The following is a 24,810-nucleotide window of genomic DNA, read 5'->3' on the forward strand; positions in this document are numbered from 1 at the left end:
GGAAGGGATTGAAGTCTCAAAGCAACTACAGAGTAATGGTTTTACCAGATAAGATTTTTTTAAAAAAGCTTGGCAGAAATTGGACATACCTTGCTCTCTTGATAAGAGGGCAAAAAACCTTACTGATATTTGCCATTCTCTGCAACAAGAGGGCCAAATCTCTTTTCTTTCCTTGCATACGGCAGCAATAAAAGAGCAGTAAGAAAAGAGAGAGAAAAAGTGGTCCAAAAACAATATTTTTAAAACATTGGAAAAATCTTCAAAGCACCCCAAAGAACTGTCAAAGACAATGATTTCAGAGCAGGCTTCTGAACAGAGCGTCTCCGCCAGGGGTAAGAGGCTGGAATTTAACACAGGCTGGAGTCAGTTTGGCTAGGAGGCTGCTGCAAATGACCAGTTTCTGGCAAGGGAAAGCATCTATCCATCTCTCATGGAGGCAAGAGGTCACAGAGAACTTGCAAGGATATGAATAAGAGAGGCCCTGATTCAGGCACTTTATTTTTGAGCAAAATAAATCTACCGCTGCCCAAGGCAATGCTTTCTCTGCGGTGGCACTGCTGATTTGGAAAAGCCTCTCAGGGGAGCCCACCTTATTGCTTTGTTTTAAGAGTGCCACTAAAACCTTATTACCAGTAATTTCAGCAAACAGGTTAAGGTCCTTTTCTCTGTCGTGCTAATGTCTTCTCTCTCTCTCCATCACTGCTGATGGCTGCCTTCAGATATGCTTACTGTATGGGGGATCTTATTTTGGTTACACCAACACCATGCATTTAAAGCACATGGCTTTCCCTGCCCCAAAGACTCCTGGGAAATGTAGTTGCTAAGGGTGATGGGATTGTAGCTGTCGTGGGGGAAGCTATGATTTTAGAAGTGGTATAAATGTGACTTGTATCTATCATGTCCTGTTTAAGAGAAGCAAACAATCAACTAAAAGGAGGCAAAGCCTACCTTCCATTTCTCTCATGTCAACCTATTCTTCCTTCCCTGAAAAGCCCGCCACATATTAGCACTAGGAGACAAACACATCGTTCATTCCATTGTCCACCTTACCTCAAAAAATCCCAAGTTAAAATATTAATTGTATTGCCAAAATACTTACTTATTCTTTGATATCGGTGCTATGCCTTGGGGATTACTCTGCAACAGTGGGAATGGATCTTCGGCCTAGGATTCCTAGTACTGATTATATTATCTTAATTTATCCTTACCTCAAGTCAGAAATTAAGGTTATAACTGCCCATGGCCATGAAAACCACATTACAACTGCCCCTAAACGAACATAGTTGAGGGGATGGTAGCTTTTCCAGTTGCCAGACAAAAGGTGGTGATGATTAAGTTTTGCATAAGCAAGTTACTACTGGAAATTGATTTTCAAACTGTGATAACATAAAAGGTACAGCTAGCACCTAGTGAGACATGGAAAATGGTTAGAAACAAGAGTAAATATTTATAATGCAGACTGGAGCCAATTCAGCTAGGAGACATAAACTCTTATACAAGTAACTAGTTTCTGGCAGGCAGAGGAGAATCTGTCCATCTGTAATGAATGATACAGAGACCAAATATCCATGTTCTATGTATTGTGCATGATTTCTTGTCTTACAGCCAAAACTGTAAAAAAAAAGGGTCCAGTGAGTCATAGGTACCCAGCATTGATATAATACTGTAAAAGCACGGATGAAGAGTGGTATATAAATTTAAAGTGAAATAATAATGTGTGGCTTAAATTTTCATCATTGCCAGAACTTATTCTTATCTGATCACATCACTGCTGCCTGAGAATCTTATTCCATGTTTAGGCAACTAAGGGCAACTAGCTTGCACTAAGGTTAGATTGAGTGTTAAATACATAAAAAGTCATAAACACAATGTTTAATGCTTTCCAGACATCATAAATTGTAAGTATCAGATAATTTTCACTGAAAAGCAAAATCTTCTTGCTGTTGTGTTGACCATCATGATGCTGAATTAAGCCAGCGAGCTCACATGAATGTGCACTGTCCTATATAGCAATAAACTTGCATGGGGTCCTGCAATTCATAGAACAATACAGAATTGTTATGAGCCACTAAATTTAAATAACAGTGATGTAAAGGAAACTGGAAATAATGTATTTTTCCAATATCCCATGGGGAGATAGGCACAAAAAGCAGAACACAGGTTTCATGGTTTTCAAAAGCAAGATGTTGTTATGGATTCCTTATTCCAGATTTGAGGAAGTATTAGTAAGCATTCACTGGCCGCATTTGTACTTACTAATTTATCAGCTTCCAATTCCAAATGCAAAAGTAGACAGATGAGCTTCAGGTGTATAATGGATTGAAAAAGTTTAATAGCCTCTGGATCCTAGACCTGGGTGCGGGAAGGGAGCGGGTTTATGGTCCCAGAAATGTTGGTAAGAAATGATAAACTGCTGCTGTATGCAACTCAATTTTTAAAATGCACAACAATTCTTACTGACTTTATTGCATATCAAATACAAAAAAGAAAACAAATGAAATCAATCTTCTTAATAATAAAATAATCTTAATCATTGCATTATGTCTATTTAAGACTTCCAGATGTTCACAGTTTAAGAAGCCAAACAATACTATTAGTTTTTTTCTAGAGGTAATGGGTTAAAAAAAATTGTGATAAAAAATGTAGTCAATTATCATTTGAACTTTAAGTACAAAAATAAATTAAATAAGGGTCAAAAAACCTTGTGCAATAATCTGGTATAAACAAAGTTAATGAAAAAGAACTGTTCTTAACTTGTGGTTTTTGCTTTGAGTTTTTAAAAAATTCAAAACAGTATTTGTTCTCTGAAGTATCCATATAATGTTGAGGTCCAGATGTGCGTTCTTTGCTTTTAGTCATATATATAATTATTTTTGGCTGTCTTTTTCTTCCTTGGCAATCCTCTTTGTCACTCCACTGAAATATTTCTCACGAAAGCTATTGTGACTTTTGTATGGCAGGTACTGGCTGTCCAATATGTGAGAATCACGGTCTTCATCCTGGTGTTAAAATACATTGTTTAGACATACAGTATATATTGCATCAGTGCGACTCAACAATTTTCTTCAGAATTTATCTACAAGATCTCAAAGGAACTATTAAAAACAAGCTTGTAGCTTGGTCCTAGGAACTGCTGTAATGGCAAATAACAATTTTGGATGGAATGTATGCCATTATATTATCAGCACTGTCACAAATTTTGCAAGTCTCCACCCCATGCTGTAGTCAAATGCACCTGTAGTTGGATCAGGCACAAAATCTGTTGTTGTAAAGGCACAACGACAGCTTTGCCATGCATTTTCTGTGAATCAGTGTGCTACTTTTGTCATCAGATATGGGAATCATCATCATCAAATGTTTCACATATATTATCTCAGCAATCCTTGCAAAAATCATGCAGGTAGGTCATTATTATATACCATATATTGCAGGTGATGTAATAATGCTCGCCCAAAGCCACCTAATGAGTTCACAGCAGAGACTAGATTCAAATCCAGCCCAGCCACTCAGACACTATGCTATCATCAGCTTATTTTAGACTGAGTTTTTGAAGGTTTGAAACTTATTCCACTCCCATCCTCCTTGATTGGTCTAGCTATGTGACTTCTTCCTGCAACATGTCTGGGTCTTCAACTGAAGTCTGTTCATCATGTCAAATTAAGCCTCAGGTCCATTTAAGCCCACCAGTTTACTTCCCTGACCAAAAAAGTAGGAAGGTTATTTGTTTATGTGCAGTTTGGAAAGACTGCAGTGATCCACCACTCATCTTGTTCAGCGGCATTACTTTACCTTTAGAAAGCTTAAGTGCCAAGTTATATTCCAGTCTTTTGACTTTATCAGTAGGCAAGGGCTTCCAACATACATAAAAAGGTAAAGGGACCCCTGACCATTAGATCCAGTCGTGACCGACTCTGGGGTTGCAGCGCTCATCTCGCTTTATTGGTCAAGAGAGCCGGCATACAGCTTCCGGGTCCTGTGGCCAGCATGACTAAGCCGCTTCTGGCAAAGCAGAGCAGCGCATGGAAACACGTTTACCTTCCCGCTGGAGCGGTACCTATTTATCTACTTGCACTTTGACGTGCTTTCGAACTGCTAGGTTGGCAGGAGCAGGGACTGAGCAATGGGAGCTCACCCCGTTGCGGGGATTCGAACCGCCAACCTTCTGATCGGCAAGTCCTAGGCTCTGTGGTTTAACCCACAGCGCCACCCGCGTCCCTTCTAACATACATACTCTTGAATAAATCAGTTGACAGCTCTTGAGCATGGTAGATTTACAATCCTTTCATCAACGTCTGGAGAACACCACACAGACTACCCTGGTTTACTAAAACAACTTCAAACCTTGGCTTATTAACCTGGCGTATTTCAATGAACTATAAAGATTAATGACAATTCATTGCTGTGTTCAAATGTAGCCATTAATTTTACGTCTGGTCGAAAAACATTGCTGGAGTTTGATGAAACACACCCCAGAATAAGTTATAATCTGCATAAACAGAACTGCTTTGTTTACTTATTGCCTTTATATTCCAACTCTTCTCCAAGGAGCTCATGGTAGTAGTGTACATGGTTCTTCCCCAACCTCATTTAATCCCCACAACAACCTTGAGAGGTAGGTTAGGCTGAGAGGCAGTAGCAGGCTCAAGGTCTGCCACTCAGTGGACTGGGGATTTGAACCCTGGTCTCTGAGGTCCTAGTACAACAGTCTAACCAACACTGTAGCTTTATGTCTAGGCACTAAAACATGCTTCCTCAACCTTAGCCCTCCAGATGTTTTTGGCATACAACTCCCATGATCACTAGTTAGCAGGACCAGTGGTCAGGGATGATGGGAATTGTAGTCTCAAAACATCTGGAGGGCCGAGGTTGAGGAAGCCTGCACTAAAACTTAACATACATGGATTTTATACTCAAGGGCTACAGCGGACTGGGGAGTTAATGGGGAAAGCCCAGTAGTGATTGCCTCTTTATCCTTTGCTTTTTGATTTTCAGCAAACTCTAAAATTAAAACAAAACGCCTTGAAAAGAGCAGTTTAGAACCTAGCTTTGTTATTTAAAAAAACAACCCTGCTGCTATAAAAAAGAAGAAGAAGAATTTGGCAATGATTTCTGTTTATTTAATTTCACCAGAATTTCGGATACATACATGTACCTCTAAGAGATGTACTGTTGCAGTTACACAGGTTTATATGCTCAAAGCAATGCAAAGTGGTTTTTTTAAAAGAGAGACTGAATAGTGAAACACAAATCTATTAAAACAAAACAGAAGAAGAAAAAACAATACAAAAGCCAGTTTTTCACCCTCTATCTCAGTTTTCCTGTTTTTGCAGTATGTATATTCAAATACAAGTGCTTAGAATAGGTTACTGATGTGAAAAATGAAGGTTTTTATTTAAATAAATATTTACAGTGTGCTAGTCAGGTGTGTATGCACATTGCATTCATTCATGAGTTACAGTAGTAATAAATCAGTTCTATTCCTTTAAATTTTTAAATGTTTCCTTCTTTAATTATTCCTGAGCTTAAACTGCAGACAAACGCAAATTTCACTTAAGGGAATAAAATCTGCAAACGCTCACATCTCTCCAGGCACTACATCCCACATGCTTCTGAGTCTGATTTCTGAAACAACTCATATGCTGAGAGAGGTTAGAGTCAGCAGAAAAAGGATTATGTGGCTAAATCCTTGAGAGAATGCAGAGTATAAAGGAAACTCAACCTGCCAGTCAAACGTTCTCAAGGGAAGATTATTATGTGTTTGCTGCCCTAATAGCAGGCTCTCTTGTGCTGAGATCTCAGAATTTGATCAATCAACACAGATACAATTTTCAAGTGAAGTAAGGAACCACTCTGCTTTTTAAAACAATCTCTTTCAAAACTGTATTTACAGCCCAAGATGAAACTAGCTGGTGTAATGGTGGAATACCTCCTCAGCAACCTTAGCATAGCGTTCACCAAGTACTACACTAGGACTACTCACAAGGAGCCACCTCAGCTCAGTATAATCGGGATAGGTATGTGTGCATAAATATATGGAAACTGTTTCCGTGGTATTATAGCTGTCATATAAACAGTAACTTAAGACAGCAATACTCATTTATTATGCTCAGAGTGCCAAGAGTTTGTCTGCTGAGTTCGGTGCAATTTCTGACCATGGGAATATTAATCTCTGCACTATGTTCAGCAAGGGCTTGGAATGTTCCATAAAATGAAGCAAAGGCAGAAGTTATTCCACCAACAGTATAGGCAAATAGTAAGGTAGAGGGACCCCTGACGGTTAGGTCCAGTCGCGGACGACTCTGGGGTTGCGGCGCTCATCTCGCTTTACTGACTAAGCCGCTTCTGGCAAACCAGAGCAGCGCATGGAAACACCGTTTACCTTCCCGCCAGAGCGGTACCTATTTAGCTACTTGCACTTCGTGCTTTCGAACTGCTATGTTGGCAGGAGCAGGGACCGAGCAATGGGCGCTCACCCCGTCACGGGGATTCAAGCTGCCAACCTTCTGATCAGCAAGCCCTAGGCTCTGTGGTTTAACCCACGGTGCCACCCACATCCCTAGTATAGGTAAATAGTTTACTGCTAAATATGCCATGTTTTGGACATTATCAAACAGACCCCTGTGCATTTGTTGCAATATTTTCCCTTCCAAATACAGCTTCTCGTGATGTAGCAGACGACCATCTAAAATGTCCTTTGGGGTTTATTTTACGAGCTACTGTGCTGGAATGAGAAAGTTTTGGAGTGTGACTTTTAGGATTCTGTTCTTGTTGTCCCTACCATGCATTTCCACGTATAAAAACCATGTATTTCCATGTATTAAAGTTGGATAAAGAAGGCAAAATAAGATAATGCATGGTTTTATCTTTCCATTTTAAAGAAAATATTGTCACCACATCTGCAAAGGAACATGCATACATCTGAGAGTGCACATATCTCTTAATAAAATCTCTTAATAAACTGCATTAGGAATTGATGTGCTGGTATGCCCTTGTAGATGAAGGTAGGAACTGATGGTCAACTATCAGATAAAATCCCAGTCACAAACAGAACACAGCAAGGATGCATTTTTACTTGATATCTGAGCAGTGTGGTAGTTTATTTAGAGGGAGGCCACTCATTTCCAGAAAAAGTTGGAAACAGCTGACGCTGTCATATAATTCATGTTCTGTTAAATGTGCTTAAGGCCAGCAACACTGGACATATAGGAAACTTTTCTTGAAGTATTACTATGGGTTTGTGTAATTTAATAGTGGTGTAGAAGTTGGCATATCTCTTCACAGGGTGTGAATCAGACATGAGACTACAAGGCAATTCTATTCTGATCATTATTGTTAAAGTTTAGAAGGAATGCCAGCCGTGAGAAATTAATGCATTTACTGGCTAAACGGGTAAGACATGTTCAGAACTGCAAAATCAATTGCAATAGCTCTGGAAAAAGCATTCAAATTTTAACAAATCTAGAAAAGGGTGTGCAAGTGAAATTTCTGGTTAGGGTTATTCATCTGTATTTTATGAACACAGCCGTAGGAAGTGTCTATTTGTTCATTATGCTCATTTGTATTTTATTTCTTTTTCAGTATGCATGAGTTTATTTTTTGGGTTATAATGATCCATATGAAACTAAATTGCTGTAAGATCTTTTTTTTCCCCCTCCCAGGGAAATTGAATAATGGCTTGTTGCTAAAAATGTAATAAAATATTGTTCTAAATCTAAAGAATCTTTTCGTCAATGGGGCCCAATGTATTTGGGGTGTGGACCAATCATTGGGTGTCTAGCAGCAGAGGGAGGATGCAAATACATCTGGCATGGACCAGGTAGTGGATGCATCCTCTTTTGGGGGCTGCTGTCAGAGGAAGAATCTACCTCCGATGACTCCTACTGATAAACTTATATTCTTCTCCATTTGTGTTTACTGAGATCTTAATTATTTTTTTATCCTGATAATTTCTGGTCGCTTTTTAAGCGGTCTATTATTATTTATTTATTTTAAAAGGGAACTTCAAAGCTGATAATCAGACCCTTCACCCTGTACAAAGCCCTATCTTAGTGCTGCATTTAGACGACCCCAAAATGTAATAAAAGTTGCTGAGGGGAGAACAGAGGCTTCAAGGAATGTAGGACTAAAATCCATACAAAATGCAGGAATATCCTCCTAACTGAACTTTAAAATCCAGCTAGGAATGGACTGGAAGCTGTTGTTCACCTTTGACTAAAAAATGCTTGCAAACTGCGCTCCTTTTAGAAGACGACAACATTTATTTCTTTATGCTGCATTGCAAAGTAATGCTCAGATATGTATTTTTTTTTTCTTTTAAACTGGGCTTGCTGTCTTCAAGGTGAGGGGCACAGAAAAAATACATAGCATGAGCAGTTATGCATATTGACTAAATAGCAGGTCCTATTTGGGAACTTTGAGCCAAGTAACACACATGGTTTTCTGCATATGATAATGACGATGATTGATTACCTACCCTTACCAGGGCGGGTTACGACAATGAAAACACAATGTTAAAAACAACGTACATAGAATAAGGTGTTTCACTCTCTTCTACACCCCTAGCAGGTATTTACAAAAATATTTCTATACAGAAGTTTTACCGATTTCAGTGGGGCTTGCAACTACATCTTGCAACATAGTATAATAGAAACAGCAAAATTAACCATTCTCGTTACTTCAGTTCTAACCAGGCAGCACCTCAAAACCGAAATAATAAAAATAGAACAGGAAATTCCCCTGCCTCAGTATTAACAAGTTTACTTAACACACACATACAAGTAAGACAAGTGTCCTTCAATCACATGTACATCAGTGCAACAAGTACTTTGGCTTCCTGTTTTGGCATTTATGACTCTTTTACAAACCTTCTAAAACCAACTTATAAAAGTGCTTTACGGCACACTGAGTCTGGTATGGTGAATTCTCTCCGTTTCTACAGTAGAAAAACCTGTTCCGAATCTGACAACTGCTATTTTGCGAGAAAGCCATCAAAACAATTACCTCAAAATCTTTCACTTTTTCCATGGTTATCAGGTGTCTCGACGTGTGGCTGGAAAGCATCTGTTCACAGTTGCTAATAAGTTTCAGGCATGGGTGTCGGGGTATAATCTCTTCTGTATATCTGGAAGAAATAAACAGTCAAAGAGCTACAAGAGCTTAGGAACTGTAATAAGTGAATCTGAAACAGAACAGCCAGAGGGCTGATTCAAACTGAGTTAAACTGTACACTTCCACATGGTTCACGGCCTTATTAAATTTCCCAGAAACAATGTATGCTAATTGCTTTCAGAATCCACAGCCACATGTGTAGCACAAAGAGAGAACAAAACAAAAGACAGGATGCAGGTGAAAGTTTGGCTGCAAACAGGAAAAGGACGTTTCATGTGGGTTTCTCTTGCACTTCAGCACCCAAACCATTTAAAGAGATTATGAAAAGATGTCTGCCAGCAAGCATTCCAATCAGAACTGTCCTCTATACAATGCTTAGCTGCTTTTCAGCTCTACATCCAGCAAATATACTACTGCCATCCTGAGCTCTTTGGAGGAAAGGCAGGATACAAATGAGATAAAAGGCAGACTGCTCGGTCGGTAAATTCCTTACCAAACTACCCCCACCCCCAAAAAAATGACCACCAGAAATTATTTCATCTGCAATTAAATCTAGCCACACCTAAATTCCTTAGCAGTCACCAATGTATCCTCAATTCCAAAGCAACCAGTACACTAATATGCAGTACAAATGTTTGTCACTCGTTCTGATACTAGCTAGTATACGGTGCAGCATAAAACTGCTAGCACCTTTGCAAAGCTAAGAAGGGTCCAGAATGGTTTAAAATTGGATGGGGGGCCATGTGTTGAGATTCCTGCATTTTCAGGGGTTGGACTAGATGACCCTTGGGGTCCCTTCCAATGCTACGATTCTATAATTCCATGTCATCCACAGAGTTGAGAACGACCCCATTCTTGCTGCTTCCCAACCACTGTCTAGGACACCCTTTCCTAACCTGGGGCCCTCCAGATGTTGGATCGTAACTCCATGATAACTGGTCATACTGCCTGGAGCTAATGGGAGATAAATGCTACTTGCTAAACTAGCTCATGCATTTACCATATATTATTGATATGTTATGGTACCCTGCAGACACTATTTATTTATTAATTTGTTTGATGTCTTTAAATCCCACCTTTCTCCCACATTGGGACTCAAGGAGGCTCACAACATGTTTAAAACATTCTTATAAAACCCGATGTAATGAAAACAAACTAGTTAAAAACAAGAGTCAAAATAAAAACAAAATGTATCTAAAGCCAGCATTAAGATAGCAATTGCCCTGATATCAGTTCAGTGGCCAATATCATCTGCTCCTGGTTTTCAAAGGGCTGTCAGAATAGGAAGGTCTTAGCCTGCCAGTGGAAAGATAACAAGGAGCGAGGCAAGCTCACCTCTCTTGGAAGGGAATTCCACCGTATGGGAGCAGCCACAGAAAAAGCCTTTGGCTCTCTCTCATGTCACGAGCAACCGTGCCTCTGATGCTGATGAGACCGAGAGAAGGTGCTCACTTAAGGATAAGTCTGCCCCAGGGTTCCCCTAGACCATGCCCATCCTTAAAGTCTGCAGAAGTTACCATGTAACATATTAAAGACATTCAGTGTATCTGAATATATACATACTCTGGTTTATACACAGGAAGCCAGTAGACCAGTCTTCCTCCAAGTACCAAGTATTCAGCTGCAAATTTTAACAGGTCGAAAAGGATGTCACTCAGATGATAATTGGAAGAAATTGAGATGTGATTTTCTGCGCTGGGTAAAATTTTGAAAAAATAACTAATTGGTAGCAGCTTCATTGTTATTTTGTACTATTTAAACACAGTGTGCTGATTTCATAATAAGAACAGAACCTAGCGTATAGCATCCATCACAGGTTTGTCAGGTCTCTCTCCCAATTTTGCTAAGGTTAAAAAAAAATACATTGAAATATGACCTAGATTTATGCTGCCCACAGAAAGAAACCAGGATTGCACCAGAACTTCATATAAAATTATTACTGTGGGTAAAAACAGAAAGCAGTTCTAGAGGGGAAAACAAAATACAGTGAAAGCAGGGATTATCAGAGTTGAAGCCTGACAAATTCCCACAGGTTCCAAATCTGAGTCAAAAGTAAGCTAAAGACAACATTGTATGTGTGGGCAGTTGCATGGTAGAAAGGGAAGAGGCAGTGCATATTAAAATAAGGCTGTGTTGAGAAATGACAGTACAATACCACTTCGTTTCAATTTCAGGAAAACTGCCTTTCTGTCCAAGTTTTAATGCAATGCACCATCACAGTAGGATGCAGATTATAATGCGAAATATAGAACTGGGCCATAGCAAACCCTGATTTGGCAGCAGGCAGCAGGCACTGTCCTCATAATTTACTGAACGTTGTATTAGTTTAGTTAATTAATTACATTTATCGCTTCACACAGCCTGAAGGAGTCATAAAGCAACATACAAAAATAATGAAATACAGTCGTACCTTGGAAGTCAAACGGAATCCGTTCCGGAAGTCCGTTCGACTTCCAAAACGTTCGCAAACCAAATTGCAGCTTCTGATTGGCTGCAGGAAGCTCTAGCAGCCAATCAGAAGCTGTGGAAGCCCCATTTGATGTTCAACTTCCAAAAATAGTTCACAAACGGGAACAGTCACTTCTGGGTTTGTGACGTTCGGGAGCCAAAACATTAGGGAACTAAGCCGTTTGAAAACCAAGGTACGACTGTACAAGAATATAATGATGTATCCATCACAACAATAGAGACAGACTAAAATATTTGGGATTTCAGGCACTAAAAGGGTTGCTACCTGCTATCCCAAGTCCGAAAAGCCACCACGTCATAGTGGCGAGGCATGGGGTTAAGATTCAGAAGGAAACCTCCACTGACATTACAGAACAACTTTCCCCACCAGTTTTCTACCTGCTACTGTGTAACTGCATCAAGAGGCACACTAGGTGCCAGACTCCGATGTCAAAATCAGAATAAAAGAGGCTCCCCATTTTCCATATGGGAAACATGTAGTAGTCAGATTCCTAATCCCTGTGTTTTAAAAACTCGAGAGACACACTGACAGAGTGGTTGCTACGTACATACAAGCAACGTAATTAAAAACAGCCCTGTCGGATTTGTCGCTGGTTTGGCAGAAGGCTGGAATGTTTAGCAAAATGCAAAAAGGCTTCTGAAGCCACAGCTGTTTTTCTATTCAGACACCTGCATTCTCAACCCACCGTTTACCTACCCTCTTTCTGCCATCTTTGCCATTTCCTTCTGCGAACCGGTTCTTCTGGTGGCTTCTCGTATGCCGTATGGAGCTGCACAGATCAAGAATGTACGACACGTATCCATCAGTACAACCTGTTCAGAAACTCTAGCTGGGGCTGAAGGCAACAGTGAGCGTTCAAGACAAAGCCTGATCCCTGGAGCCTGAAACTATGCTATCTATAGAGGTTTCAGATTCATTTCAGCCCAATTCAAGACACTTTCAAAGCCCTCCATGCCTCCTCCCACACATGAATGGGCGCATCCACTCAGGAATAGGCGAATCTCCACATCTTGCAGCCATCAGAGACACGACTAATGGTGATGGGAGAGAGGCAGCTTTCTCTATAGTAGCATGGAAGTCTGTCGCAGAAAAATCTGCTTGGCTTCTAGATAGACAGGGCACCAACACCACCCTGTAGCCTTTTTATTTCTTTTCAATTTTTTCAGCAGACTATGTTTTTATCTCACTGTTAGTACTTGGTTCCTTCCTTTGTTTTTCAGACTGTTGTATGTGATATGTTGCTTGCCATTCACATTTCATCATTGTGTTTGAGCTTCGGACAGCTCAAATGATCTGGCAAACTAAGATACAAATAAAATAATTATCATAATTTATTCACCCTTAAAGCACAGGGTCTCATTAGATGTATAGCATAAATCTGATGCCTTTTCTTTCTTTTTAGTAAATCTTAATAAGTTGTGCTTATTAAGAAATTATAAAATTTATTACAGTATTAGATTGCTTTTACATCAAATGAATTATAACACTTCAGCAACTGTAGACAACGCCTCTTAAACTTGATGCAATGATTAAAATGTGTATTTTTAACAGATCACACGTCCTACTGTTGGAAAAGCATCCATGCATTTTCTAAGCTATTAGTATGTTTTTCTCCATCCATAGCTAGTGTACTGTTTTATTAAGAAAATATATGCCTTTCATACTTGTATGTGGAAACTGTAAAATTTAGAAACTTGGTATGTATTTTCTTCAGATATTATATATTCCATGTTCAGATATAACTGCATGGTGTCAAAGTGCTAGCTGAACATTATTCACAGTCTTAAAAGCTGCTTAAGGCTTTCCAAAGACACTTGGGGGAATATTTTCGGAGTCACTAATTAGAGAGGGGTGTTTAATTCACACTGACTTGCAATTAACATTATGAAGTTAATTTCCAGTTCTGCATCTGAAGAACATTTCTCTGCTTCCCAAATATTGCCAACACCTACAAGCATTGCCTTGTAAAGGCTGTGTATTCAAAAGAAGGAGATCAAAGAGTGAATTCTCCTGTTTGATAAGAAATGGCATATCTTTTTCATGAACAGCTTCAACAACCAATACATAGTGAGAGATGGTTATGTTTTGTTTTCCGAAGCTTCCTGTTTATGAATAGGCATGAAAGAACATTTAAATTCTTTAACAAATTACTGGCAAGCTAATGTATAACCAAACTGGAAACCAAGAATTTTCAGTATGGAAACACTCCAGTAAGCAACTGTCTATTAAGATCACTGCCACATTTAAAATGGCTTCAAAGTGCTAATCTCAGAAACAAAAAAGAGACAAATTGAGTGTTTCCCAAAAAAAGATACAACTCTTAATAATATACACATTCAATGTAAAGAAATTTACATTTACATAAAAGTTTATTCAGTGAATACTTGCAGGTGGTCAAACTACAGACCACAATCTTTTTTTACAATGCGAAAGCTGCCAGCTTCAATATAAGGGGTCTAGATGTCAGTATGAGATTTGCGTTTAAGGCTACACAGAAGCATGTTTATATCCATTATGAGGTTGAGATGCAATCAGGGAAAATATGCTTACTCTCAGGGGAAAACGCTATTTTAGCACTACTAGTCCCAACTGCTCCTGCAAGACTTCGTTCTTCGTAACATAAAAGATGCATGAACTGAGGGGCAATTGGCTCACTACCTCCTTGCACACAAGTCAGCAAATTCCATTCAGTCTGGATGTTATTGCTCTAGCATTCTCTTTGGAAGAGCAAACTGTATGACAAGCTTGCAGATGTTTCCATTATCACTACAAACTGAATTTATGAATCATACATATTTTAGGCTGTGCATTAACTTACGGTCTGTAATTACTGCATCAAACTTCACCCCCTTCCTCCATATGGCTTTTGATGCATCAGAAACTAATACGTCAAGGTAGTGCTTCTCCAAACCATACTGACGGAGGTTCGCTCTGATATTTTCGTCAGGTCCTCTCCACTTCTGGTTCTTTCTGCTAGCTTTGCCTGGGAGCAGTGGGGAGTAAATAACGCCAACTCAATTTCATGCCATATTGGATTCAAATGATTACCTGTGGCCTTCAATTCCTGCCATAATTTATTTCAGTTCCGCTCATATAAGGTATCTCTTCCCATTTTTAATCTATAACAAACACAGCTACTGAACACATCCCATATCAGCAATAAGTACAAGAAACTTAAAAGTTATTCTAATACAGTGGTACCTCAGGTTACATACGCTTCAGGTTACAGACTCTGCTAACCCAGAAATAGTGCTTCAGGTTAAGAACTTTGCTTCAGGATGAGAACAGAAATCGTTCTCCGGCGGCGCGGCAGCAGCAGGAGGCCCCATTAGCTAAAGTGGTGCTTCAGGTTAAGATCAGTTTCAGGTTAAGAACGGACCTCCGGAACAAATTAAGTACTTAACCCGAGGTACCACTGTAGTGTAAGAAAAGGAAGTAAATGTCATGGACATAGTTTGGATGCCATTTAACCCTTAGAGCTGCAGCTGTATTTATCAAGTGGCTTTGGAACTTCAAAAAAGGTAAAGGACCTCTGGATGGTTAAGTCCACCAGTCAAAGGCGACTATGGGGTTGCGGCGCTCATCTCACTTTCAGGCCGAGGGAGGCGGCGTTTGTCCACAGACAGCTTTCCGGGTCATGTGGCCAGCATGACTAAACCACTTCTGGTGCAACGGAACACCGTGACAGAAACCTGATCGCATGGAAATGCCGTTTACCTTCCCACCACAGCGGTACCTATTTATCTACATGCACTGGCGTGCTTTTGAACTGCTAGGTAGGCAGGAGCTGGGACAGAGCAACAGGGGCTCACCCCATTGTGCGGATTTGAACTGATCAAGCTTCTTATCAGCAAGCCCAAGAGGCTCAGTGGTTTAGACCACAGTGCCACCCGCATCAAAGAAACATTGGCAAAGGTAGAAGTGACTTCTTCTTTGATAGCGGTAACATGAAAAACTGGAACTCATCCATCCCTTTCTCTGCTGTGATATGTGAGCTCAACACATATCTGTAATTTGTGTGTCTTCTGGACAACCTAAGCATGAGTTCTGTATCTTGGAGGTCATACATCTCATCGTGCAGCAGATGCACAGGGATCACGTAAAAAAGGAAACTCCAACATGTGCAGGCATCTCATAGGGCAATCACGTGTAGGGATCTGTACATTGTGACTGCAAAATCCATAGGGAAAGCTCTACAATATAGTGAATGCAATATAGTGTGTTCTCTTGTGAAAAGTGCTACTCAAAATCAAAGCATTTTAGGAAAAACTTTAGTAGGGTTTTTGACAGTTACCTTAATTTCGTCTTAGGTTTGGGTGTAGGTAGTTACCTGACAAACGCGAATCAAAAGCAAACCCCAAGAAAACTTGCACTCTCATTTGCATCATCCACTGCAGTGCCATTAAAAAAAAAAATCCTTTCTGCAGTCAACTTGCCTGTTGCCCATGATCCACTATGCCCAGGAGCGCATAGATATAGAGGGTAGGTTTAAGTGAATGCGCCCGTCTCTGACCAAGCTTGAACAGGAAGATCTCTGATTCTTTTCCAAGATCAAGCAGTTGCTAAACTTGTGTAATAAACCAAATAATTACATTTTCACTGCTAAGAACTGAAAGCAACATACCCAGTCCATGTACGGTGTTATAATCTATATCTGTCCCACATACGTACGCTCCAAAGTGGGCTGAAGCAATAAGAAGTCCACCTGCAAAATAAAGAAAAAAATCACTCGGTGCTGACGATGCAACTATTTGGGAATACAACAGCAAAAGGTATTTGATACATGTATTTCATATTGCAGAAATACAGCAGAGAAGCAAATAGATGTGTGCCAAAACAAATAACGCCCCTCAATGCCACATGTTGCCTGGCATACACAACTGTTTCACACACATATTATTTAAGAAGGGTGTGAAGCGTTGCCGGCTAGAAGGACAAAGGCAAGAGCCTATTTCTGAATCTAAATCAAATCTCATACTTGACATCAGCCCCAAACTTGATACAGCACCATTTGCCTTTAATCCCTTGAACGTCTTATGTCTTCTGCCAGAAAGCCTTCTCTTCTCATATTATTGCAATTGCTTTTAAACTCCCTTTATGCCCATTGCTACTTGTGGTTTATCTTGTCTTGAAAATACACACACACACACACACACACACACACACACACACACACACATATATATATTTCACAGAGCTGCTTCTAAATGAACAATATAAATGGGATAAACTCGCCCCCTGCTGGTATATCAGAAAAAGGTCATCAAAGGAAGAAAATAGGTTTTCTATCAAGCCTACAGAATGTGAAGGAGTATTTCCTGCCTACAAACCTGGAAACATGATTGCAGTGTTTGTTCCTATATGTGCTACCGACACTCCCAGTCTCCAGAGAAAGCTCTGTTGAACATTCACTTTCTGTTCCTTGACTTCCAATGTACCACTTATTAGAACTGAAGTAGATGTATTAAGAGTACCGCTCCCTGAGCAGGCAAGTGAGGATAACAAAGGGCTCTATTGTTCTTTCAACACCAGAGATTGCTCACATGAACTGTCACAGGATAAGGACAGATCACAAATGGCCAAGCAGTAATATGGAACCAGTGTTGTCATGGGTGAGGTATACTTAAGAAAAACAAATTATTCTAACACGTCAAGAGAAAGGATAGAACCCAGGGACATAACATATACAAATTTGACAGGCAACTTTACACATGGTGCAGGCTGTATACAAATTAATTGGAGGAGGGGGGAAAATACCTGTTCCCACAAATGGATCAAAAACAACATCATTTGGTTTCACTCTCCCATGGTTTGCCATAAGAAAAGCCAAGCAGGCATCCATGCTTGTATTCCCAATAAAATGTCTCCTTTTTACACTGTATGACTCAATAAGGTCCCTTTGTCCATCGGCAATCTGTGGCAAGGTAAAGAGAGAAAGGAACCATTAACTTTGGTTACCAATAACTACTCAAAATACTCAGAACTGTACTGGTACCTTGGTTTCCAAAAGCAAACACACATGCTACGCCGGCTCATTACACTGACTGACTAGCACTCTAATACGCTTTCTTGTCCAAAACTAAACTTTAAAAAAACAAAAAAACAAAAAGCCCTAGAATCCTAGAGTTCAGCCAATAGGTCTAAATTTTATAAAGCATGCTAGGCATCTCTTAACCTGGGGCAGGTGGGCTGTGACCCTCAAGATGTTGCTGGATTCCACCTCCCATCAGCACCAACCAGTATGGACACACTATGTCTTTAACTGATGAGATGTAAGTAATCTCAGCTGGAGCAACTGTTTAAGAATGTAAGAACTGACTATCTGGATTAGGCCAAAGTCACATAGTTCAACTTTCTTTGCTAGACAGCTGATTAAGGTTGGACATCTGCCCATTACTGCTATTTAGTGCCGTAAATGAAAAATGTGTGTCAGAAATATTAATATGCTGATAACTGGGATGGCAAGATTTCAGGCAGGATCTCTTTGGATTCCGCCCCCCCTCCCCCAAACCCTAAGATCCACCGACAGGAACTGGGTACAAAATAATTATGAAAGCCTAGGAATTTGTTTTGTGTTATCTGAACTGAGCTTGCAGTCCTTCCACACAAAAATACACTCCTAGTTAAGCCTGTCCTCCAATCAGCTTTATTTTGGTAGTATAATTTGGAGTGGGGGTTGGGGGGAAGGGAAAGACTCGTTTTGTTGCTGCCATGGTTCAAACAATTGGGAGTTAGAAATCCTTGCTGAGCTACTTCAAATCATTCAGATCTTTGAGTAAGTCCCAGTCTGACTTTGCCTACCACCTGCTTATGGTATTAAAAAGATCTATGATCAAAATATGAAGAAATCATGCCCCACTATCAACTTATTCTCAGCTATCATTTCTCTTTCATGCTGTAACAATTCTTTAATTATTAATAAAATGACTCTACTCACCCATCTCCCAAAATATAAATCAAGGGGCTGTTCTGGGATATTGTTTGGATCCATTCCATAATCTTCCAGAAGCCAAAATATATGATTTGGTTTCTTTAAATTTACTTTTCCTTCAAATGGTAAAAATTCTAAAGACTGTATTAAGGAGCGGGAGAGGGAGGGGGAGGGGGAGAAACACATAAATATAAGTAACTATTATTGAAAAATAAAATGAGTACTGGCTTACTAAACCCAAATAATTACTAAAAGTATTCAGATTATAGTTTTAAATATGTATATGGTGCCTTTCCAACAAGTTACCAAAGGAGGTGTGAAAATCAAAAACACTATCACTCATTAAGGAAGAGCACAAATATAAGAAATGATTTCAAGAAATTGCAGTCTACTTACATCTATCTTCTGAATCTTCTCTTCTTGTGTTAGTGTTTTGTTAAAAGTGTGAACATTTATTTTGTAAGTTAGATTGGACTGTAAAAATGGGGCCTAAAACAAAGCAAAACAAGATTTGATTAGAACAAGCAGCAATACACTATTGGGTACAACTGTGTAACAGGCTCCAAAAAGACGGAACAAAATCCAAACCAGCTTCTCTTATACAAACCATTTTCTCTGCTGGATAGTTCTTCAGTGAAGAGTACAGTTCTTCTGCGGATTTCCCATGACCCCACAGTTCAAATACAGATCTGAAAGTATTGTAACAGGTTACATTCAGCAAAGGGGAAAAAATATTCATAAATGCTTTTCCTAGTTCCCTTATAAATCTTCTGATTCAACATGCTCTTGAACTCCACAATTTTACTTTTCATGATTTACTTTCAAGTTCTAATGAAAACATTCAATGGGGCATATGCATAAGTAACTTTGAAATATTTTCAGGTAACAAGACTGAACAAAATGTTGCCACACACCAAGAACCCCCCCCCCCCACGTAGTCCTTATATTTGGTTTATTAACTTGTACAGCAAATGAGCTTTTCAAGAGTTAAAGCTCCAGAAACAATTTCTGCTTCAGCACAGAAGCAGAGCTACATCCCAAATAACAGAAGAATGAGATGGCAAAACTTAGATGGAAACTTAGGACGCAGGCTGTTTCTTTTTTCAAAAAGCATAGCCCTTACTTTGCACACACTGTTCGCTTCATCAGTCCTCTTGCCATCTCTTCTGAAGGCATGCTAAGAATCCAAAATGGAGACTGGAAAGAAAGAAAGAAAGAAAGAAAGAAAGAAAGAAAGAGAAAAAAAGATCAATAATGCTAAGGAAAAGGCACTGTAAAGAATGACAACTGGACTGCTTGTGCCACAATAGGGCAAGGATGGGCAACCTGTGGCCCTTCTGACATCGTCGGACTCCCAACTCCCATCAGCACCAGCCAGCATGCCCAATGGTCAGGGGTCATGTGAACTGCTGTCCAGCAAAATCCACTGACATAGGGAGAAGACAAATGGAACTACAAGAGGAAAGCTTAAAACGTGTGTTCTTCAGTTGTCACGGAATTGACAGACAAGCATGTCAACTAATCCAGTGTTCCTAGACCCTCTCTTCAGCTTCTGCCTTCCTTATTGTTGCCATCACTTCTACCACTTTCCCCTGCAGAAAGGTAACAAAATGCAATAATCTTTCTACCTCAGATATCTGTGTCCAGCCCAAGCAGGAAGTGGCGTTTGGCGGGGCAGGGCGGGGGGGGGGGCAAGCTAAGACAGACAGCTTTGAATATTTGGCTTTCATTTCAGTTTGTGAAGAGGGGTTCCGTATTGCGTGAACACGCTATAAGTCTCTATATTTTATGTCCGGCTTCTTACACAGAAGGCTCTATCACCACCTAGACCTTGTTTGTGATTGTGCGCCTTCTGGTTGTTTACTTAGTCTGTCACTTCAGGCCTGAATCACTGTTACAAAAAGACAGCAGGACCCTAGGATAGAATTCAAGTCAACCTCTATATAGAAGGTCCTTTAATGTATGTTTCAATGCATCCTTCACGAGATGATTCTGTTCTGCTGGCAGCATGCAGCAAAAGCTGAGTTTAGGAAATTTGGTTTCCTCTAACAAACCTTGACTATACGTAGATCGTGGTTAAGGAGGGGAGAGTGATCCCATGTCTAGATAACACACTATGTCAAACTTTAGTTTGCCTCCTATGCAACACAGAGCTAAAAATACCTGGGAAGACCAAAGTGCAAGTTCAGGATATGGAGCCTGCAAGTTCACACTAAACCATGGTTTGGCTAAGTGTTATGTGGAAACGCAGCCACTGAAAAATGAATCATCTATACAGCACAACAATAGCAAGGTAACAAAATATTGTGCAAGGTACTAGATCCTTCAGCAGACTCACGGTGTGTGTACAAGCCCTTTGATGCACATCTGAAAATTATTATTCATATTTGTTAGTTGCCTTCCTCATGCAAGTGACCCATAACAACACAATATAAACAGTAAAACCAACTGCAACAAATGCAACCAATAAAAACCTAAAAACGTATCTTTACAAATAAAAACCCCACTAAAAGAGGCCACAAGCACTTTGAAACAAAAATCGGTGTAAATGATGGGCCACTGTAGATTTAGTGTTTGGCTTTGCAAACCCATTCTTGCTTGGCTGCAAAATAAATAGTAAATCTATAGTGGCCTATTATTTACACAGATTGCCAAGTGCTAAAAGAGATAAAATAGCACATTAATTCCTTCATTGGCTCTTATATAACCATAAAGGGATTAAGAATTTTGCAGAGGTCCATGCATAGAGAGGCGTAATCTTTGCATCCTAGGGAGCACAGTGGGAATGAACAGGCAGCAGTGATATTCTAACAAGAGTAACCCCCAGCAAAAACTACAGCTAGGACACAGAACTACACTCAGTGGAATGATACTCAGGCTCATTCTGTGGGTTGCATGAACTTGGTTGCTGCATGTGCTTTGTTTGATTTCATTGTTGGTCAGGAAGCGAGTTTTCCAGCAGATGGCACTATGAATTTTAAAAACTGAATACAACCCACTAAGCAAAGATCATAACGCACACCAGAGAAAGCACTGTCCACTGATCCATCCTTATTCCTGACAGATCTCTCCAGTGTCTGACAGCCAATCACAAACAAACAATCACACCCTAGGCCAACCCCAACCTCTCTCACCACCAAAGGAACACAAGCGGCTAGTAAAGAGAACCTTCACAAGCGATGCTGACACAACCCCCCCCCACACACACACATTAAGTAGAATAGAAGCATTGCCACCTGACCCCATCCCCACCATGGCCCCTCCACCTCTTTCCCCCTTTTCTTCCTAATGTAGCACTAATGTCTCAACAAATGAAACTGATCTGTAGAAAATGTAACTTGAAAAAAGAGACATTGCACATAATTTTGTAACCAATAAATCTTTAATAAAAAATATGTTTTAAAAAAAGAAAGCACTGTCCACAAAACAGTTCAATTTTCAGCATTTCAAATAATAATAATAATAATAATAATAATAATAATAATAAAAATAAAAAATTGATTTCTGTATTCTACATTTCAGATAATTTTATGCAAAAGACTACATCCTAATATTAATTATGAAGCCAATGTAGGCACATTCAATTCTAGAACAATATCTCTTCCAGGTCTGTTTCTATCCAAAGAATTTTAATAATAATGCAACTAAGATTCAAGCTTAGCTCTAAAATACATATTTCACTAAAGTTTTTTTGGGAAATAATAAACCACACAGGAGCTGAAGATTCACAGACTTATTCACAATCTAATACTTACATTTAATCTCAATTCCTGTTCATCGCTGAATCGTCCACCACAGAGGGAAACCAGAGATTTTATTTCCTAGGAGAAAGGATTACAAAACATATATTTTTAAAGAACATAGGAAGGTCATCAGGCAACCCTTTCTGAGGAGAGCATTCCACATAGGCTCTGACCACTGAGAAAGCTCTCTCCCTAGTAGCCCACCTACATAAACTCAGTGGGACTTAGTGGCACTTACTCCAAGGTCTGCAGATACGAGAGTACAGCTCTGAGAATCACAGAGAACTGCATACAACAGAAAGCATCCAAAAATCAGTGTCCATATACACTTGGTATATATAAACACTCATCACACTAGCTAGATAAAGTGAGAGCATGCAATTTCAATGAGGTGGGCAATCCTATGCAACTGTTACTTTGAAGTATCATAAACTCATTCTGTTCAATATGTTTTCTCCTAGGTGAATGTAAATAGGATTGCAGTAAGAAAGATGCTCAGCTTTGGCTGGAATAAAAGGCTCACATTTTCAGTATGTACATTAAAGGTACCTCCTAAAAATCAAACCTATGGAAAAACCAGAGACACCCTACTGATGAGGCTATCTTTACACAAAACAGTGAAAGCTAAAGCTGGGGGAGTTGATCTTTTTAGTCAAGTGAAGACCACTAGAAAACATTCATCTGTGCTCTTTCTTACAGGCATCTAGGGAGCTTTCTTGATTGAATTTATTCACTGCAGCACATCTTGTCAAGAGGATGCAGTTCCAAATCCTGTCGTATCATGTTTCAATGTGCAGACATCAGAGTGGGAGATACCTTCTCCCTTTCTAAGCTATCAGGCATGAGTTCTTCCTTTTCCCCCCAAGCTCAAATGGGCTATCAGATCTGCAGATTGTGAACCAATGGCCGCACATACCTCAAGTACCGCCTCTCCTCATCTTAACTGACCCAGATCCTGCAGTCCTCATCCGAGGCCCTTCTTCGTGTGCCTCCTCCATGAAAGATCCAGAGGGTGGCAACATGAGAATGGGCCTTTTCTGTGGTGGCTCCCCATTTGTGGAATGGTCTCCCCAGGGAGGCTCGCCGGGCGCCTTCCTTACATATCTTTAGGCAAAAGCATTTCTCTTCTCCCAGGCCTTTGGCTAATTAAAAAATGTACGCCCCCGCCACAATCTATCATATTGGCCCGAATATAAGCTGCACCTTTAAAACTGGAAGGGGGGGAGAAAAAAGGGGGAAATAGCTGAATATAAGCCACTCCCTTCCTCGCTGTTCCTGGCTGCATACTAGGGGGGGGGGGAGATCCGTGCTGTGTTTCCCCTTCCTGTCTCCCTTCCCGGCCTTGGGTGAGAGAACAGGGGACTACGCACGGGGAGGGTACTGCTTTGCCCCGCTCCTGGCACTGTTTGCCCCGCGCTCCTTGCTGCATATTGTAAGGTCGTGAATGTAAGCCGCACTTAAACTTTTCACGGTTGGAACGGGGGGGGGGCGGGGAGTGAGGCTTATATTCAGGCCAATACAGTATGTGTGGTGGGGGTACTGCTTTTGGTTGTTACTGCGGCACAGGGCCGGATTTAGGCTTGATGAGGCCCTAAGCTACCGAAGGTGATGGGGCCCTTTATATGTCCAGCTGTCCTTTGCCAACAACAAATTGTCGCTTTTTTGTGTTGAATATATGCTATATGGTAATTTATGGACCTAATAGGTATCTAAAGCCATTTGCACATAACAAAATACGTATTTTATCAAAGTACATCCAGTTTTTTCCCCTTTAATTTTTTTGGAAGCCCCCAAGAGAGTGGGGCCCTAAGCTATAGCTTGCTTAGCTTATACATAAATCCGGCATTGCCCATTACTTACATCATAGGAGCCTACACAACACAAAATACTGTTGCTGTATGTAGGTTTTATTTTATTTTATACTTTGGAAATGTACATCCAGGTTTTCCCCTTTAATTTATTTTGGGGGCCCCCAACAGAGTGGGGCCCTAAACTACAGCTTGTTCAGCTTATACAGTACGCAAATCCGGCGCTGCTATAGCACACGTATCTGTGTTTCTATACGGTACATAGAAATCCAATGTATGAATCAACATTTCATTGGCACATCGCTGCTACCACAATGAAACTAACGGGCTCTTCCGCCATGTCAAGGAAACGGGGGTTTGCAGCAGCCCCGCTCGAGTGTGATTTGTACACGGAAGGAGGGCCTTTGAAAAGCCCGGGGCTCGTTCGTAAACAATGCATTTTGCCAGCAGCCTGGAAAGCAAAGGCTCCTTCCTTCCTTCGCTTGTCCTGTCCTTGGGGTGGGGGAGAAACAGCCGCGGCTCCGCGCGCGCGCTCTGCTTTCCGGGCGTCGCTGCGGCTCTCGCGCTCAGGACTCACCGGCAGCCGGAATTCCAGGTTCTCTTGCGCCAGCAGCAGCAGGTAGCGCGGAAGACCCGCGCTGGGCAGCGCCATCGCCACGCCGCCTCCGCCTCCCGAAGCCCGCATGCGCGCGGAGGAAGAAGAGCAGCATCACGGCGGGAAGGCGGCGCTTGAGGGCGAGGGGAGGAGCA

At 40.5% G+C, this 24,810-nt stretch overlaps 1 protein-coding gene across 1 annotated transcript; it reads right to left on the bottom strand.

The window, feature by feature from the left end:
• Positions 1 to 1,563: 1,563 nt before the first annotated feature.
• Positions 1,564 to 24,745, bottom strand: TRMT11 (tRNA methyltransferase 11 homolog; the record flags this gene model as incomplete). Its single annotated transcript, XM_082216139.1, has 13 exons — positions 1,564 to 2,999; positions 9,001 to 9,121; positions 10,672 to 10,803; positions 12,275 to 12,347; positions 14,397 to 14,561; positions 16,203 to 16,283; positions 17,336 to 17,492; positions 18,516 to 18,650; positions 18,906 to 18,998; positions 19,117 to 19,198; positions 19,633 to 19,706; positions 22,265 to 22,330; positions 24,638 to 24,745. 13 exons carry the CDS (start codon positions 24,743 to 24,745, stop codon positions 2,868 to 2,870), a joined length of 1,419 nt encoding a protein of 472 aa, XP_082072265.1. The 3' UTR covers positions 1,564 to 2,867.
• Between the last annotated feature and the right edge of the window lie 65 nt (positions 24,746 to 24,810).

The sequence above is a fragment of the Podarcis vaucheri genome, assembly GCF_965113315.1.
Source record: "Podarcis vaucheri genome assembly, chromosome: 3".
In the NCBI taxonomy this organism is placed as follows: Eukaryota; Metazoa; Chordata; class Lepidosauria; order Squamata; family Lacertidae; genus Podarcis; species Podarcis vaucheri.